At 36.3% G+C, this 18400-nt stretch overlaps 1 protein-coding gene across 2 annotated transcripts in view; it reads right to left on the minus strand.

The window, feature by feature from the left end:
• Positions 1–18400, minus strand: part of STXBP4 (syntaxin binding protein 4) — a 212961-nt gene that overhangs the window by 177500 nt on the left and 17061 nt on the right. For both annotated transcript variants that reach the window (XM_011953762.1, XM_011953761.1), the window contains exons 2-4: positions 7197–7274; positions 6628–6752; positions 1990–2122 (exon numbers count right to left, since the gene is read on the minus strand). In XM_011953762.1, coding sequence (XP_011809152.1) covers positions 1990–2122; positions 6628–6674 — 180 coding nt within the window. In that variant the 5' untranslated portion in view covers positions 6675–6752; positions 7197–7274. The remainder of the gene's footprint in view (positions 1–1989; positions 2123–6627; positions 6753–7196; positions 7275–18400) is intronic.

The following is an 18400-nucleotide window of genomic DNA, read 5'->3' on the forward strand; positions in this document are numbered from 1 at the left end:
ATCTATTACTGCATTATATCAAGGGTAGTTTAAGAAATGCCTTAGCTATATTGAACACATACACACACACCTCTCAGCTTTAACACTAAAGAAACACCTCGGCCGGGCGCGGTGGCTCATGCCTGTAATTCCAGCACTTTGGGAGGCCAAGGTGGGCGGATCACGAGGTCAGGAGATAAGAGACCATCCTGGCTAACACGGTGAAACCCCATGTCTACTAAAAATACAAAAAATTAGCAGGGCCTGGTGGCGGGCGCCTGTAGTCCCAGCTACTATGGAGGCTGAGGCAGGAGAATGGCGTGAACCTGGGAGGCGGAGCTTGCAGTGAGCCGAGATCGTGCCACTGCACTCCAGTCTGGGCGACAGAGCGAGACTTGGTCTGAAAGAAAAGAAAAAAAAAAAAAAGAAAAGAAACACCTCAATTCTTGGAAGAAAAAAAATTCAATTTTTGGTTTGTTTGGATTTGTTTAAATTTAGCTTTTAAATATGTTGATTAATAATTTAAATTTAATGGCCAAAAAATTATACCATTAAACTTATTAAATAATACTTTTTTTGAGACAGTGTCTCACTCTGTCATCCAGGCTGGAGTGCAGTGGCACGATCACACCTCACTGCTTTTGATCTTCAGGGTTCAAGCAATACTCCCACCTCAGCCTCCAAGTTCCTGGGACTACTGGCACGCGCCTCCACGCCCCGCTGATTTTTTAATTTTTAATAGAGTTCAAGTCTCTCTACGTTGCCCAGGCTGGTCTCAAACTCCTGAGCTCAAGCAATCTTCCTGCCTCTGCCTCCCCAAAGCTAGGATTACAGGCATTAGCCACCATGCCTGGCCTATATAACACTTAGAAAGTACATTTAAAACAGGCCTTATTATCTGAACAACCGTAAAGCAATTGAAATTACTACAACTATTTTGGAAGTTATTGGTAAAACGGAATTTTTCCCTAACAAGACAAAAAAATCCAGTTGAAAAGATAAACTGCTTGGTAAAAAAGTGTTTGCAGTGGTGGGGGATGGATGGGGCAGTGGGTAAAAGTAGTAGGACTATTTACTTAACCAAACAACAAGAACAAAAGAAGAAGAAGATCCTTTCTCTTGCTATATTGCTTGATATTAATATTTTATTAATTCTTTATTAATTTTATTAAATTCTTTATATCTGATATCTCTCCAAAATCAAATGGAGGCAATCAAATGGAGAATATTTTATTAATTTTATTAATTATTAATATAATTTTATTAAATTCTTTATATCTGATATCTCTCCAAAATAAAGTGGATGCAATTTTCAAAAAATGACACATAATCACTTTAGTAAAACAGAAACAGCAAATGAAATCCAAGAATGAGAATTCAAATATAGTAACCAGTTTGTTAAATTGCCGGGGTTGTGCTTCAAATTTGGGTCTCAGCTTCCTACTAACCAAAGTGAAAGGGAGCTCATTATATAACATATTTCTTACATTGAAGAGGAGAGTAAGACTTTCTAATTCCTAAAAAAAGACATTTTCTGGTTTTAAATGAGTGATAACACTCATTAGCTCAACAAGAACTGCAAATTCAGAAATTAGTAGATTTTGTTTGCTGTTTCTGTTTTGTTTTGCATTTAGTAGAGGCTAAATGAATGTAATTAAAGTTCTACTGATCCAACTTAATTTAAAAACTCAAAGTAGTAGAAAGACAACATGTCATCAAATATAATTTCTCTCAATCAGATACAGGATAAAAGTTGAATAACATGTAATTTAAAAATAATAACCTTATCTTACAGTCAGAAAGATCTATTATTTTCATATAAGAATAACCTATTTATTTCTTAGTTTAAAGCTCCTTGAGGGCAACAGTCTTATCTCCTAGTTCCTTTTTATTTTTCACTGAGGTATGGTCACAGTGGATATAAATTCACTAATAAAGAAGAAAAAATAAACTTCACCACTGGTAGGTCTTTTTGTTTGTATTTTTGGTGGGCAGGGGACATATTTTTACCTTATAACAGTCTCCTCCAGGAATAATTTCCTGAATATATACCAATGGGCCTTCATTCCGGTTAATTCCTCCTAGTATCTTCAGGCCAAGGCCTGTTTCCTTGGTAATTGTAATCATCTGAAAGGCAGGATCCCTAAGATAAAGTAAATTAGCACACACAGGTTAGTCTAGAGATCTGTACCTATTTTTTTCTTTTAACCACCTATTAAATCAAATTCTTAGATCTAGACCCCTAATCTTTTTTGGCACCAGGGACTTGTTTCATGGAAAACAATTTTTCCATGGGAGCTGGAGAGGGGATGGGGGTGCAAAGAGGCGATGGTTTCGGGATGATTCAAATGCACTACACTTATTGTGCGCTTTATTATTACATTGTAACATATAATAAAATCATTATATAACTAACAATAATGTAGAATCGGGGGAGCCCTGAGCTTGTTTTCCTGCAACTAGACAGTCCCATCTGGAGGTGAGGGGAGACAGTGACAGATCATCAGCCACTAGATTCTCATAAGGAGCATGCAAGCTAGATCCCTCACATGCACAGTTCACAAAAGGGTTCGTGCTCCTACGAGAATTGAATGTCACCACTGATCTGACAGGAGGCAGAGCTCAGGCAGCAATGCTCGCTTGCCCTCAGCTCACCTCCTGCTGTGTGGCCTGGTTCCTAACAGACTACAGACCACTACCAGTCTGCGGCCCAGGGGTTAGGGACCCCTGATCCAGACAACCCAAAATACTTAGTACTTACTAGCAATGACATTTTTAAAAGTATGGTGACATAACAGCAATTAAATGAGTTTGCTTGCCTATACTTTTAATTTTATCTACAAAACCAAAACAAAAACAATTTACAATGATAATGCTTATTTCTTTGGAGTAGAACAAAAATTTATTAAAGGTGATGGAAAAGATTTGCTTTTATCTGGTTATTAGACTACTTGAAGAATTTCAAAACTAAATATTTTAAGTAAGTAGCTTTAAAAGACAAGTCTGTGGCCATTTAAAGCAAAGTTAATATGACTTCCATTTGAATTTCAAAATTTATCTTTTTAATTTAGAAAGAATATTTTCTTGGTACAAAGTACTTGTTTCAACTGTAATTTCTGCCAGACATAAAAGCAATGCCATTTGAAAAGAAGGGACTGTAAAAAAGTCCTGCAAAAGGAATATCCAAGTTGCATTTCTGAATACCCAGGTCAGACCAGAGACGTTTACTGGTCAAACAAAACTTGAATTAAGTTTGAAATAAGACTGAGGGCTGCCTGCTTACTTATTATGTACTGGGTATTGTGCTAAACAATACCTAAATAATGACATTTAATTTAATATTTATAAAATCCTTAAGATTCTTATCCTTATTTTTTTAAAGGACCCAAAATTCAGGTAGGTTAACTTGATGGCCCAAGAGTGAGCCCAGTCAGTCTTACCTCAGAGGCAAGATGTGATATGTAATCTACTTTGTTGTTGTATGAGAGCCACTGTTGAATATAGGACTTCCAGCTATCTTCAAAAACATTGAATAACTGAAACTACTATTAAAAAAAGAGTTACTTTATATCTTACATGATTATAGTTTTTAGAAAAAGCTTTCTTAGCTTCCACCATAGAAATTCTAAGAATATCTTTAAGAAAACTGTTGCATTCAAAAAAATAATTTCTAAAAAGAAGAAAGAAAAATTTTTAAAAAGCATATAGCACTCCCTGTTTTTGATATTTTGCTCTCCATGTATACCATCATTTAGAGCTGTATTACAGGTATACTGAATTCAGCTCTAATTTGGTGAGGTCTATCTGGTTTCTAGGGCTATAGTCAGTCAGCTAGAAAACAGGCAGAGAGGACAGGGTCCAAGGGTCCAAATGCACCCTAAATTCATTCTTTTTTTTTTTGAGACCGGGTCTTGCTATGTCCCAGCTGGAGTGCAGTGGCGTGATCTCGGCTTACTGCAACCTCTACCTCCCAGATTAAGCGACTCTCTCACCTCAGCCTCCTGAATAGCTGGGATTACGGGTATGTGCCACCACACCCAGCTAATTGTTGGTATTTTTGGTAGAGACAGGGTTTCACCATGTTGGCCAGGCTGGTCTCGAACTCCTGACCTCAAGTGATCCGCTCCCTCAGCCTCCCAAAGTGCTGGGATTACAGGCATGAGGCACCACCCCTGGCCAATAAACCCATTCTTTACGGGATAGTAGATTGCAAAAACATAAATGAGTAAAGCCTAGAAACGAAAGAGAAGGTAGAAAGGGAAGTAAGATGCCTTATTAGATCTCTCCACTAACTCTTAAACCCTCCAAATGTGAATGTCCTTCACTGAGGGCACAAACTATCTCCAGCATATATTATTGTTTCAGTACAGGAACTTACTTTTCTAATCCCAACAAAGTGTTATTAGCACAGCAGTTTAGTGCTGCTAATATTTTTTCTGTATAAATCTATCCATATATTTTCTGAATATCCATATATTTTCTGAATTGCTATCGTACTACTTAAACAGTTTTAGATCTCATTTTTTTTCTTACCTAGAATTATTATAAGCAACGTCTATGTTGTTAAAGGTTCTTCTTAAACACAAATTTATATATTCATGGCAGCATAAAATTTACATACACGACTAGGACCTTATTTTAAAACTCTTCTATTGTTAAAATTTTAGATTATATACTTTTTTTCCCATTAAATATTAAAAATAGTTCTGCTCAACTTTACTCATAAGAGAATTACAAGTTAAAACTGCAGAGATACTACTACTCACCTACCAGACCAATAAAAATTTAAAACTTCAACAACATACTCTGATGACAAAGCTATGGGAAAAGAGGCATTTTTGCACAGTGCTGGTGGGAGTGCAAAATGGTACAACTTCTAAAGAGATAAATTGGTAACCTCTAACAAAAATCAACCCTCTGGTCCAGCAATTCCATTTCTAGGAATCTATCCCAAAAATACTCTGGCAAAAAATAGAAAATGACTTCTCTGCTAGGTTATTCATTTTGGCATAATTTGTATTCACCAGAAATTGCAAACAATACAAATGTCTATCCATAAGGTACTGGCTGAATAAACCATGGTACATCCACACCATAGAATATTATGCAGTTATAACAAAAAACAAGGAAGATTTTTATAAATTGATATGAAGGGATCACCAGGATATACATTAAAACAAAAAGGCAAAGTCAAAACAGTATATATGATATCTTTTACTTAAGAATATTCTGGGGAGTGGAATCCAAATATATATATAATTATCATGTGTACATATATTATATATGTGTATATTTATTTTATATATAAGCAAAAAGAAGCACTACAAAAGGACCAAGAATAAAAACAACTTTTTATAAAGAGAATGAGGACACACAGTGAAGACTAGACTAAGAGCAAGATTTTTTTTAATATACCTTGTTAAAGGTATGTTTTATGTTTTCAAAATGGCCACCAATTCCTCCCATTCCTGTCTGTATGCATCTTGGTAATGTGACTTTACTGCTTCCTTTTATTAAAAGCTAAGTCTAGGCCAGGTGCAGTGGCTCATGCCTGTAATCCCAGCACTTTGCGAGGCCAAGGCGGGCTGATCACGAGATCAGGAGATCAATATCATCCTGGTTGACACGGTGAAACCCTGTCTCTACTAAAAATACAAAGAAATTAGCCAGACATGGTGGCGGGGGCCTGTAGTCTCATCTACTTGGGAGGCTGAGGCAGGAGAATGGCGTGAACCTGGAAGGCAGAGCTTGCAGTGAGCCGAGATCATGCCACTGCACTCAAGCCTGGGCAACACAGCCAGACTCCGTCTCAAAAAAAAAACAACAACAAAAAAACCTAAGTCTATATCTCCACTCCCTGAATTTTTACTTGGTTATTTAAATTGCTTTGGCCAATGGGATACCAGCAAATGTGAGGAAAATGGATATTTGGAAAACACCTGTGCTTCTGCCACCAGGCAAAAAGCTTGAGCCAGCCTCCTGAAGAATGACAGACTAGTTCTAAAGAGACCTCAGCCATTCAGCCTTCCTAGCTGAGGCCTCACAAGATGTAAATGAGGCCATCCTACATTATCTGGTATAGAGCAGAACTGCTAAACCAACCCACTGAATCATGAGAAAGAATAAATGCTTATTGTTTTAAGGGGCTTTAGGGTGGTTTGTTAGTCACCAAGAGTTAATTTTATCAAATTTTTTAATAGAATTATAAAATATTATAGATATTAAAAAGTCAAAATTTAAAAAAGAAATCTCAGAAGAGTTTTTAAAAATAAATTTTATAATTGTTTATTTTTTATTATTTTTAGAGACAGAGTCTTGGCTATGTTGCCAAGCTGGAGTGCAGTGGCTATTAACAGGTGCAGTCATAGCATACTACAGCCTCAAACTCCTAACCTCAGGCTATCCTCCTGTCCTAGTCTCCCAAGCAGCTGGGACTACAGGCATGCCCTGTACAGATGACTTTAAAGAGAATGCAGATTGTGTTCTATACACTGAAAGGTAATTCAATGTATTACTTTACTTACTACTCATTACTGCTATCCTAGACCACATTAGAGAGCTAGATGTAAAAAAACTTTTAATCAAATGTTCATTAATAGTTTACATATTTCAAACTATATTTCAAAATGTATTAAATTTAAAAGTTACTTTTCAAGTAGAGTGGATGGTACTACAGTAGATGTATTTTTATTCATGCTTTCACCACAGTAGCCTTGGATTTAACAGCTGTATAAATGAAGATCTTGATGAAGAGTCTAGAAATTCTTCTTTTCCTAGGATTGAAGAAGTAGAAAATAAATTGTCAGGTCTTAAAATTGTCAAATTTGATTCCAACTGTTCATTAAAACATTATATACACTTGGCACATAAATAATATAAGCCTGTGTATAGATGTCAGATGTATTGTATGTATTTTGAGTTATGGCATTTTAGTTATTGACAATAACATCTGAGAAGTGTAAAGACAGCTCATTAGATAGGTATATGTTTATATCATTATGAATATCCATATCTATAGAAAGTCTTCATTCTCTGGCAAAAGTGAAGAATACAGCTAAGCTTTAGGTAATTATTACAACTTCCACCCTTGGTAAGCTTAAAAATTATATAATAATTAAAGATTGAGGAAAATGTCTCCGGCGAGCACAAGGCTATGAAGCTTATAGAAAAGTAATTATGCAATGCATTTGAAAAAAACTAAATTCTTATTATCTTACCAACTATCTTGAGGCACTTCCTGCAGATCCTATAATACTCTGACTAATATTATTCCAGGAACTTCTTAAATGGCTTTCCTATGAAGAGAAAAAAATATGCTTTTAATGTCTTATATTGTTCCACTGTGTAAATTACAGAGAATAGTGCAGTTTCATTAAATTAAAACAAACTGTATTTGAACAGAGATTTACCACCTTTTTATAAGAAACATGAATGAAGCAAAGGAACTTAAAGTTGATAAAGACACTAGGATCATTTAGTACAACTCTCTTCCTGAAGAAATGAGGAGCTAGATTCAGGGACTGTGTGGTTTTCCCTCACAAATGAAAAATAGTGTTTTTTTAATCTGCTTCTCCTCCTAACTAGAACTCAGGTTATAGTCTACAGGATGGACCTTGAGATCTGATAGGCCTGGGTTCTCATTTGAAAGTTCGGGCTTCTCCAAGTCTCGGTTTCTACAAAGGTACAGGGGGTGCCTTGATTGTGGTGATTTCACAAATGGACACACATGTCAAATGCAACAAACTGTCTCACTTTAAATATCTGCTGTTTGTTGTAAATCAATTATAGCTTAATAAAGTTAAACTTAAAAAAAAACCAATTTTCAGTTAAAAATGGCATCTTGACCTTGGCATATATCTTCTTTCCCTCCCAAGAGTCAACTAATATGAAAGTCTTAGGGTAAAGAGTTACAAACAGTATAAACTCAGAATGTTGAAGAGTAAATGGGAAAAGAGCCACTGGATAAAAATTTTGAACAAGTTTCTGGAAGATAAAAAATAGATGGTTGGGTGATAATTGGTACCAAGAGGGCTGAAGAAGCTAAAATTTAGGGCAGTGCTTCTTAAACATTTTTTAAGTCTGAGCACACATAATGGCAATATTTGTATGGCATACTAAGCTAAAGAAAGGTGATATCCTCTGAAAAGCAGCACATCAGCAACTGATTCCCAACAAAATTCTGGCCTGGGAAACAGGTGCAGGAGGAATGTATCTTAAAGAATCCCAGAGAAACTGAGGACTCAGAAACAAAAAGTTCTAGGCAGAACAAAACTGAGACATTGAGGATTAAAATCAAGAGGATCATTCTATCTTTTCTTCAACCACTGTATGCAGAAGAAATCATAGATTCTTCTGTAAATGAACTGAATGGGCCCCAAACACAAAACAACTACTTTTGAGACCCTAACATAGCGATATATTCACTGGTCTGGGTGGTAAAAACACATTTTGACTTCACAGCCTCTGTAGTAGCAAGCAACAGGAACCGTGGAAGCATGCAGATCAACAACAGCCAGAGAAATGAAGCCACCAAGCCACAATGTCGGTAGCAAAAGTCCCATGACCATGAAGTAAGAAAGTTATTCAGTACCCATGAGGAAAAGAAGGGCCACCTGAGGGAGGAGCTTACAATCCTTGGGCTTTGACTAGCAGTCACTCAGAGTCAAGAGCCACCGCGGCTGTCCACAAGACTGATATAGTCATGGAAGAGAGTTCAATTCTAAAACTAAGTTTGCATAAGTTCATTATACACTGCTTTAATAATGCATGCATGGAGCCGATTCTCAAACCTCAAGAGAGGTCATTCTCATATAACAATAATGATAGTAACTACCATTAATTGGCACTATGTTTCACATACTATGTATTCCAAATGTATTTATTCAATATTGTGGAAAATGTACTAGACCTAAGTTAAAAAAAAAAAAAAAAGAAAAGAAAAGAAATGCAGAGCTCAAATGGCAATATTGCCATGCGCTAGTAATATGGCATTAGAAAAACTGCCTAACCTCTTAGCATCTCCTCATATTAAGTAAGGTAGGCATAGTAGCACGTTGCTGAAAAACAGATGTGAAAAATTGAGCAGTCTTTCTACTGGTACCAAAGTGAGTAAGATCCTCATCTTTGGTGAGCTGTTCTAACTGGACACAGGTCCCCAGGTCCCCTGGGAACAAATCCAAGTCTAATGATGCATAAATGCTACTGTACAACACATTCCATATAATATACTTAACAAGACATTCTAAAACATTTCTATTTTAAGGTATAAAAGAAAATTTAGGTGTTTATTCCATTCACTTAACATGTTGGCAGTGTCCTAAGTGCTAGAGATGAGATGAGATCAGGAGGGGCGAAGTGCTCTGACAGCAGTATACACAGGGAGTATGGAGAAAGGCTGAGTAACCTGGGATCTAAGTCATCATTAAACAAATACAGCCAGGCACCATGTCACAGGATTTTCTTCCCACAAGAACCCCACAAGGGAGGTATTATTAACCCAATTTTATGCAAAAGAAAAATAAGTCATACAGAAAGTATGTGACTTGTCCATTGTCACAGGCCAGTTGTAAAGTAGAGTTTGAATCCTGCTCTTTCTTGCTCCAAACCCAAGCTGTTTCTACTACAGTATGGTGGAAAATTAATTCAGGTAAAAATCTTGATTCACCAAAAAAGTAGAATGAGAGAGTAAGACTAGTAATGTGTTATCTCTTTTATATAAAGATGACACTACTGATTAAACAGAAGTGAGTTTAATCTTATCCATCCCAACAGTGGGCTTATTTTTTGTATTAACAAGGTACTCATTGTCATGTCCTTAAATATCATAACATGCCTGTCCTTTCCCTCTCCTTTGCCTGCTTCCTACTCTTTCTTTATACAAGCTTGCAAGGCCCTCAACCAACAGGGATTCTAGTAATGTTACATACACACCACACACACACACACACACACACACACACACCACCCTCAAGTTCCCATAATTAATAAATAGCATAGAAGGAAAACATTCTGTTCTTTTACTAAAAATATGTACATTGAAGACAAATGTATTGTTATTCTAGTTTGGTGAATCATAAGAGGGAAACAGGTCAGCAAAAACAGAGAAAGTAGAACATTGGAGAAAAAAAAATCTTGTTGTATAAGATGAATCTATTCCAGAAAACTTAAATTAGAGCTTTTCTTTGATAAATCTGTTTACTTATGATCTCATTAAAACAATCTTCATCCCATATAATTAGAAATCTCATCAGATAAAAAAAAATCAGCCCATAACGCATATGATGTTTGAGTAAGACTTAGTAATTTATATTCTCAGACATGGTATTCAATAAAAGCAGTTCTTTTCACTGGACAAAAAATAAAGAAAATAAAAGGGATAAAAATATCTTCTGCCAGAAATTATAGTAAATATTAATTTAATGAAATTACAAAAATGCCATAATGAAATTGATAGAAATTGTCAAATGTTCCCCAGTCAGTGTTGTACTAATTTACTATGTCACCAACAATAGTGCCTGTTACTGTGAATTTTCTCCACTATGGTATATTAAATAACTTTTGGATTTTTGTCAGTCTTATTGATGAAAATGGTATCTCAAGGTGGTTGGAGTGAAGCTGAAGAGTTTTTTATGCTTTAACAAGCATTCAGTATCTCCTTTTATGTGAACTGTGTGTTTTTTTTAACACTTTTGGCCAGTTCTTCTATTTATTGTTAGGTCTTTTTCTGTTCAGTTTCTAGGAGTTCTTAAATCTTACAGAAATTCTCTATCAGCACTAAGAATTGCAAATATATCCCCCGCCCCCAACACTTTTCTTCTGGGTTATAGGCTTTTTGTTACGCAAAAGTTTGTGGCTAACTTTATGAATCTTTTATGATTTCCAGGTTTTCGGTCAAATTAGAAACTCTTTGCCCACTCCAAAGTTATAAAGAATTCTGTCATATTTTCTTCTAGTACTCTTACGGCTTCATTTTTAAATATTTGATCCATTTGGAATCCATTGTAATATAAAGTACAGATCCAACTCATATTTTTCCCAAGAAGACCACCCCATTGTCTCAACCACATTTATTAAATAACCCATCTTTTCCCCACCATTTTGAGATACAACTTTTTTCATATATAAAATCTCTTAAGGGTTTTGGGTCTACTTCTGTAATTTTTATTCTGGGCCTTTTGTTAGCCTGTTTATTTGTACACCAATGCCATTCTATTTTAATTACAGAGGTATTATCATATCTAGTAAGGCCAATCACCTCTCATTTGTTCTTTTGTTAACCAAGTTTCCCTGGTTGTTTTTGGTTGTTTATTTTTACACATTAAATTCAAAGTATTCTTATCTTGTTTAAAAAACAAAACAATGCTATTTGTAAGGGGATCATACTAAATTTACAAATTAACTGAAGAAGTATTGTTATCTATGATGTTATTTTGAGTCTTCCTATCCAAGAATTTGGTATCACTTTCCATTTGTTCAAATCTTCTCTTGTGACCTTCTATAGCAGGGGTGGCCAATCTTTTGGTTTCCCCAGGCCACACTGGAGGAAGAAGAATTATCTTAGGCCACACACAAAATACACTAACACTAATGATAGCTGATGAGCTTAAAAACAAATCAACAACGACAACAACAACAACAACAATGCAAAAAAATCTCATGTTTCAAGAAAGTTTATGAATTTGCATTGGAACACATTTAAAGCTGTCCTGGGCTGCATGCAGCCCATGGGCCACAGGTGGGACAAGCTTGTTTCTATGGTGTTTTAAAGTTGCCTTCATAGTGACCTTGTGAGGCAGGAGAATAGGGTTTGGAGGCAGGGAGCCTAAGGCCGATTGGCGCTGACTTCCTAGAACTGAATCAAAAGGAGAACCCTACCTCTCCACAAAAGGATCAGAGGCTACTCCCTTTGCATTGCCTGGCAGATGAAAAATGGAAAGTACTTCTGATTGGTTGGAGGCCACTCCTTCATTTGCATAGGGTGTAACCAAGTAAACAATGGAAAACCGCTAGAGAAAGTTTAAACCTCAGAAAATTCTGTAACCAGCCCTCTTGAGCCACTTGGTCTAGCCTGCTCCCACTCTGTGGAGAGTACTTTCATTTCAGTAAATCTATGCTTTCATTGTTTCATTCTTTCATTGCTTTGTTTATGCATTTTGTCCAAATCTTTGTTCAAAATGCCAAGAACCTGGACGACTTGTAGTCAAGACCCTGCACTGGTAACAGTTGCACATTTCTTATTTAGTTACTTCCTAGGTATTATTATTATTTTTATTGTTAATTTAATGCCTTTTAAAAATACACTATTTTGTAAATAACAAAAAATGTTTTGGGAAAGCTTTAAGTGTATCATCTTCTAGAAAATAATTTCCCTCCCACCCCAAATTCTGCTTGATTATATGATTATATATATGTCTTCATTTAAAAATGTTACTAACAAAGCAGTGGAAGAAAAAACCAGGCACAATTCATACGTGTTATATTTTTGTTAAAAATTATGTAACTGTAATATATTGGTTTACGTACAAGTGCATTTTACTTAACACTTCAACACACACACATAGACACCTGTCACAAACAAATAACTAGACAATTTATTGAGCTATCATTACAAAGTCTAAAATAATACATTTAGAATAGACGTATAAAGGCTTTGTAAGCAAAAGCCTAATTCCCATCCTTCCTTGCCAAAGTACATTTATATTTACTTTGAAGTATTTAACGAGCTGTAAGGTCAAGAGCTCTAATGTCTTTTTAGTTGTTTGTCTAAAGTGAAATGATCACAAGAAGGGAACGGAAGGACAGTATGATACCAATGAAGGCAAGATTTGTTGCTTTAATGCTAAGTCCAAACAATCTCTTCATAATAAAAGTGTTAAAAAGCTCATAAGAAAAGTGCTTTGTCAGAAGCTATTGGCTATCTAAGTCTCTAAAGATACATTAAATTATCTCGATAAAATGGGGATTTTCAGACAGATCTGGCATGTTCAGGGTGGTATGGCTGTAGACTGGGGAATTTCAGCTCATATTGCGTATGAGGGCTTATGCTTATATTGTTAGTGAGGGAACAAAAGAAAAGGAAGGGGTTAAAGGAGGCTTTTTCTTAGCAGAGAGCACTGTTAGCTTTTCCAGGGGCCAAAAGGAGAGATTTAATTTCTTTCTTGGGTTCACACACTGTATAAAGTAACCAGATTCCTGATAGAGCAATAAGGACACATAGGGCACTCCTTGATTTTATGTTCAAAAAGGAAGATATGGCTGGGGTCAGAAGTATCTAAAAATACTAGGTAAGTATGGTTTGTAAAATATCCCTTAACAGTGAAAATTCAGCACATTTAATAAACAATTATGAACCATAAAGAAAAAGAGGATTAGAAAAAGTGAAAGAACAAAAACATTTTCATGAGGGGCACCTGGGGAAACGGGATATCAGTAAAGGTAGGAAATCCAAATCCACAGTTTGTCTACCAGAGGCAGGATACTAGTTCATTTTAATACTCTGCGGTTGGCAAGGAGTGATTCAGCAAACACACAGAAGTATTTGTTAGTTCATAAGTATCATTACAGAATAGTTAGTAATTATAAAATATCAGAAACTTCAAAAATATGTAAAATTGATAATTGGTTAAATAATTACAGTACAATGATGTAAAACAATACTATGTAAACATCAAACATCAAAAATGGTCTAGTAAAAAACAACAGCAAGGTAAAAACAGAATGTATAGAATAATTTCATTTTTCAAAATTACATTTATTAAAAATATACAATAAAATATAAACAATAACTGACAACTGGAACTACTATTTTTATTTACTGTTATTTTTATTACCTTCTTTAAATTATTCTTTATTTTTTGAATGGCTTACAACAAGGATATATACTTTGATATATTATTTGGATAAAGAAGGAAAAACACCAAAAAAGTTACCAGGTTTGAGTGTACCTTCTTGGCATCTAATAATTAAAATCAGCTATTTCTGTCTCCTTTAATGTTATTTTACCTTTATGTCATTTTCTCCTTTCATCTTCATTTGCTAAGGTATCAACAAATGTTGCAATTTAAAAGAGAAAATAACATAGATCTGGTGTTTCCCAAAGAAAATCAGTTATATCCTTTAAATAACTTCTTATGACAACTCCTTTGTAAGCAAATTGACAGGCAGTAGAAATAAATACACTTATTTTCTGCTATAATTTAAAAAGAAAGACGACTCATAGCAAAGAAGTTCATAGTACATATTACACAGTACATATATTTCATGGCTTTTTTATTGCATTGGGAAGAGTACTGGTCTAGAGGGTAGATGCCCACTAGCCATATGACTCTGAGCAGACACTTACTCTGGAGAATCCATAGTTTCTTCATATGTACGATGTCAAAATCACTCATCAAATGATCTTTAAAGGTTCTTTCTTGGCTCTACAAATAAAAAATTTTATGATAGGCTTATTAAACTACAAGTCCCCCAGTGTTTTTTGAGGGAAAGATTTTCTTTTTAAAATGCCTACTATTTATTTATTCACTAAAGCTAGTATTAAAAATGTAAATATTTCTTCCTATAAAGTTAGATGTATTATACTTGAGGAGACAAAAAATGACAGCATTTAGAAACTGCTAACTTGCTTTATATCTTATCACAGCAGAGATTCTTCAAGATAATATCAGCTATTTATATAATCCTAAGGTTGTTTAAGAAAATTGGCAGAATCAGGAATGACTATTTTCCCTTGGCTAAACTTAACTGATCATTTTTAAATAACATAAAAGTTTCAGGAAACCAAAATATAAAAGATCAAAGAGTTATAGTCATCCCTCAGTATCTTCAGGGAACTTGTTCCAGGACCCTGCAGATACCAAAATCAGAAGATATTCAAGTCCCTGATATAAAATGATGTAGTATTTGCACATAACCTATGCATATCCTCTCCTATACTTTAAATCACCCCAGATTACCTGTAATACCAAACACAACGTAAGTATGTTATGCTATATTATTTAGGGCATGATGACAAGAAAATGTCTGTACATGTTCAGTAAAGACACAGCTGTTGAGGCCTGACGTTCATTTTCAATCTATGATTGGTTGAATCTGTGTATGTGGAACCTGTGGATACTGATGGTCAACTGTATTTTATTCTCTTTTATTCTGTACCCAAAGGCAATATTCCCTTTGCTAGTGCATGTTTCTTTTTCTTTCAAAAATCTAAGGAGTGCAGAAATGCTGCTCATTTGTCTTGGGGGTGTTACCAAAATGCCAGGGGTTCGGTTTAGGTCCTGTTGCTTGCTATCACTGAAAGAAGGAGTATTGCCAGGGAGGAAGGCTTTAACTGGGTGCTGCAGCCAAGGAGATGGGAAATTTGTATCCCTCTGCCTGACTAGCTAAAATTAGGGGCTTATATGGCAGGAAAAAAAATGTAACTATGTGTGGGAAAACAGGAATTAGGGAAGGGTAAGGAAGAGGAGTTGGTCAACAGGTAGCAAGTGATTCGTTAGGCTAGCGGTCTCCAACCTTTTTGGTACCAGGGACCAGTTTTGTGGAAGACTATTTTCCCATGGAACCCAGGATGGGGGATGGTTTCAAGATGAAACTGCTCCACCTTAGATCATCAGGCATTAGATTCTCATAAGGAGCATACAACCTAGACCACTCACATGCACAATTCACAATAGGGTTCTCACCCCTATGAGCATCTAATGCTGCCACTGATCTGACAGGAGGTGGAGCTCAGGTGGTAATGCTCACTCGCGCTCCACTCACCTCCTGCTGTGTGGCCAGGTTCCTAACAGGCCACAGACAGACACTAGTCTGCAGCCTAGGGACTGGGTACCCCTGGGTTAGGTAGTCATGATGGGTGAGGGGTCTGGTATCATATTGTCCAGATGCAATGATCTGGTAAGTTTCAGTTCCTTGATAGTACCTGGGAGGCTTGATTGTTGGTTTCTTGAGAAAGTAACTCAGATAAGACAAATTTGACTTTCTCAAGTTTTAACAACGGGAGAATCAATTTCTATGTTTATTCAAAGAAACCATTAACATCAGTTCTATGGGACAACTCGTCCTATTTCAGGATGCGTAAGCATCTGCCTGTAACACATAGCCCAACTCAGTGGGAAACATCAGAAAACTACTTCCAAGAAAGTCTTAGTCTTCTTGAAAGGAGTCTTCATTAGCACAACAGCTCACTGCTCTCAGAAATTTCCTTAGGCTACCTGCCTTCTGTTTGCTTTCATGCATGCATTCATCCACCAAAAGTTTAACTCAGTACAATTATGTGCAGGTATCACACCAAGGGCTTGTGATATTATGGGAAACAAGTCAAGATCATTGCTCTTTTGGTATTTACATTCTAGTGGTGGGAGAAAAACAGTAAAAAAGGATACAATTAAATGAAATAGATTTCAGATACTGAAAGGAGATAGCAAATGTGACTAAGGAGAGAAGGGCTAATTTAGACTGGGGATGGTGTCCCAGCTAAGATCCAAATAAGTCAGCTGTGAAAAAAGCTGAGGGACAAAACATTCCAGGCAGAGAAAAGGTTTGAGGGCAGTAAAACAAACTTGAGGTGTTTACAGAAAAGAAAGAAGTGTGTACAGAAAAGAAAGAAGTGCAAACAGAGCGTGGTGAACAGGGAGAGAGTGGTAGAAGATAAGGTTAGAGAAGTAGACAGGGTCTGGATTTCCTAGGGTCTGACGGGCTATGGTAGCAAGTTTGGAGTTTTGGTCATATTTCACTTAACCTGACTATTCTCAGGAGACCTGAATTTGCCTTTTCCTTCATCTCTTACCTTTAACCTTCTAAAGGTTAAAAGTAAAGGCTCTAAAGGCTCTCCACTTTTGTACTTTCCCGAGTTTTATGCCTTTGCCTTTAATCACATAATTAAACTGTGCTTTGGCCTGAATCATGTGAGACTGTCAGTCAGTGCACTTGAGATATAATATTGTGCCTCTATCTGTATCTGTATGTGTATCTATATATCTATTTAAATCTTGACCAGGACTGGCTGCATAAATTGCAGGGCCCAATACAAAATGAAAATGCAAGGCCCCATGTTAAATAATTATTAAGAACTTTTAGCAGGGCATGGTGGTATGTGCCTGTAATCCCAGCTACTCAAGAGGCTGAGGCAGGAAGATCACTTGAACTTGGGAGGCAGAGGTTGCAGTGAGCCGAGATCATGTCACTGCACTCCAGCCTGGGCAACAGAGTGAGACTCCGTCTTAAAAACAAAAAAGAATTTCAAGATGCTGACAGTAGAGCATTAAATAAACACAGGGCTTATCTAAGTGGGGTAGGAATCAGGAGTTGGAACCAAACTGAGGATCAGCTAAAAAGTTCCTGGATAGAAGCAGCTTTCCATAAGACATGGCCACCGGTGTGCCACATCAGTTTACTATCACCTTGGCAACACAAAGACCTTACCACCCCTTTCCATGGCAATGACTCTACAAACTAGAAGCTACCACACTCATCCTAGAAATTTCTGCATAAACTGTCCCGTGATTTGCATATAATTAAAAGTGGGTATAACTATGAGTGCAAAACTGCCTCTAAGCTGCTATTCTGGGCACAGTGCCTATGGGGTAGCCCCACTCTGCAAGAAGCAGTATCTCTGCTGCTTACTGTACAATGCCACTACAATAAAAGTTGCTGTTTAACACCACCAGCTTGCCCTGGAATTCTTTTCTGGGCCAAGCCAAGAATCCTCCTGGACTAAGCCCCAATTTAGGGGCTTGCGTGTCCTACATCCTAAGTGAGGGGCCTCTTTTAAGAGCAGGGTCTTATGTGACTGCACAGGTCATATTTTCATGAAGCTGGCCCTGATCTTGATAAATATTACTTGAATTAATAAATGCCTTCTATTGATAAATGATTTGTTTTCCTTTCACATTATCTGTCAATCATATAAACTTAATCAAGAGCTTTTAAATGGAGTAGCACCTCAAAAAGATGGCACAGAGGCCGCTGCCAGGAAATAAGAAACTAGGATATCAAAACTTACTGAGACGACTTCAGGGCATTATTGTGCACCAATTGGAAAACAATTATTACCCTGCCTTTTCTTAAGCAAACACAATATACTTGTACTTACTGTTTATTCAAATACATTACTTTTCTTCTTTTAGATACAAGTATTGTAATAAATAGCTACTAAATAAACAGTTGTTAGTATTGTTGGAATTATTGTTAGGTATTTCACATTGCTAAATGAATTCAGGAGCTTTATTAGGAAAACCACCAAAAAATACAGTTCAGTGATGACCACCATATTAAGACTGAAGACCCAATTTCCTTAACTTATGTTGTGGATTAAAAATACTAAAATTTGGGGGGGTGGAGCAAGATGGCCAAATAGGAACAGCTCCAGTCTCCAACTCCCAGCGCGAGCGACACAGAAGATGGTGATTTCTGCATTTTCTTT

This window comes from Colobus angolensis, unplaced genomic scaffold (assembly GCF_000951035.1).
Source record: "Colobus angolensis palliatus isolate OR3802 unplaced genomic scaffold, Cang.pa_1.0 Scaffold37, whole genome shotgun sequence".
In the NCBI taxonomy this organism is placed as follows: domain Eukaryota; kingdom Metazoa; phylum Chordata; class Mammalia; order Primates; family Cercopithecidae; genus Colobus; species Colobus angolensis.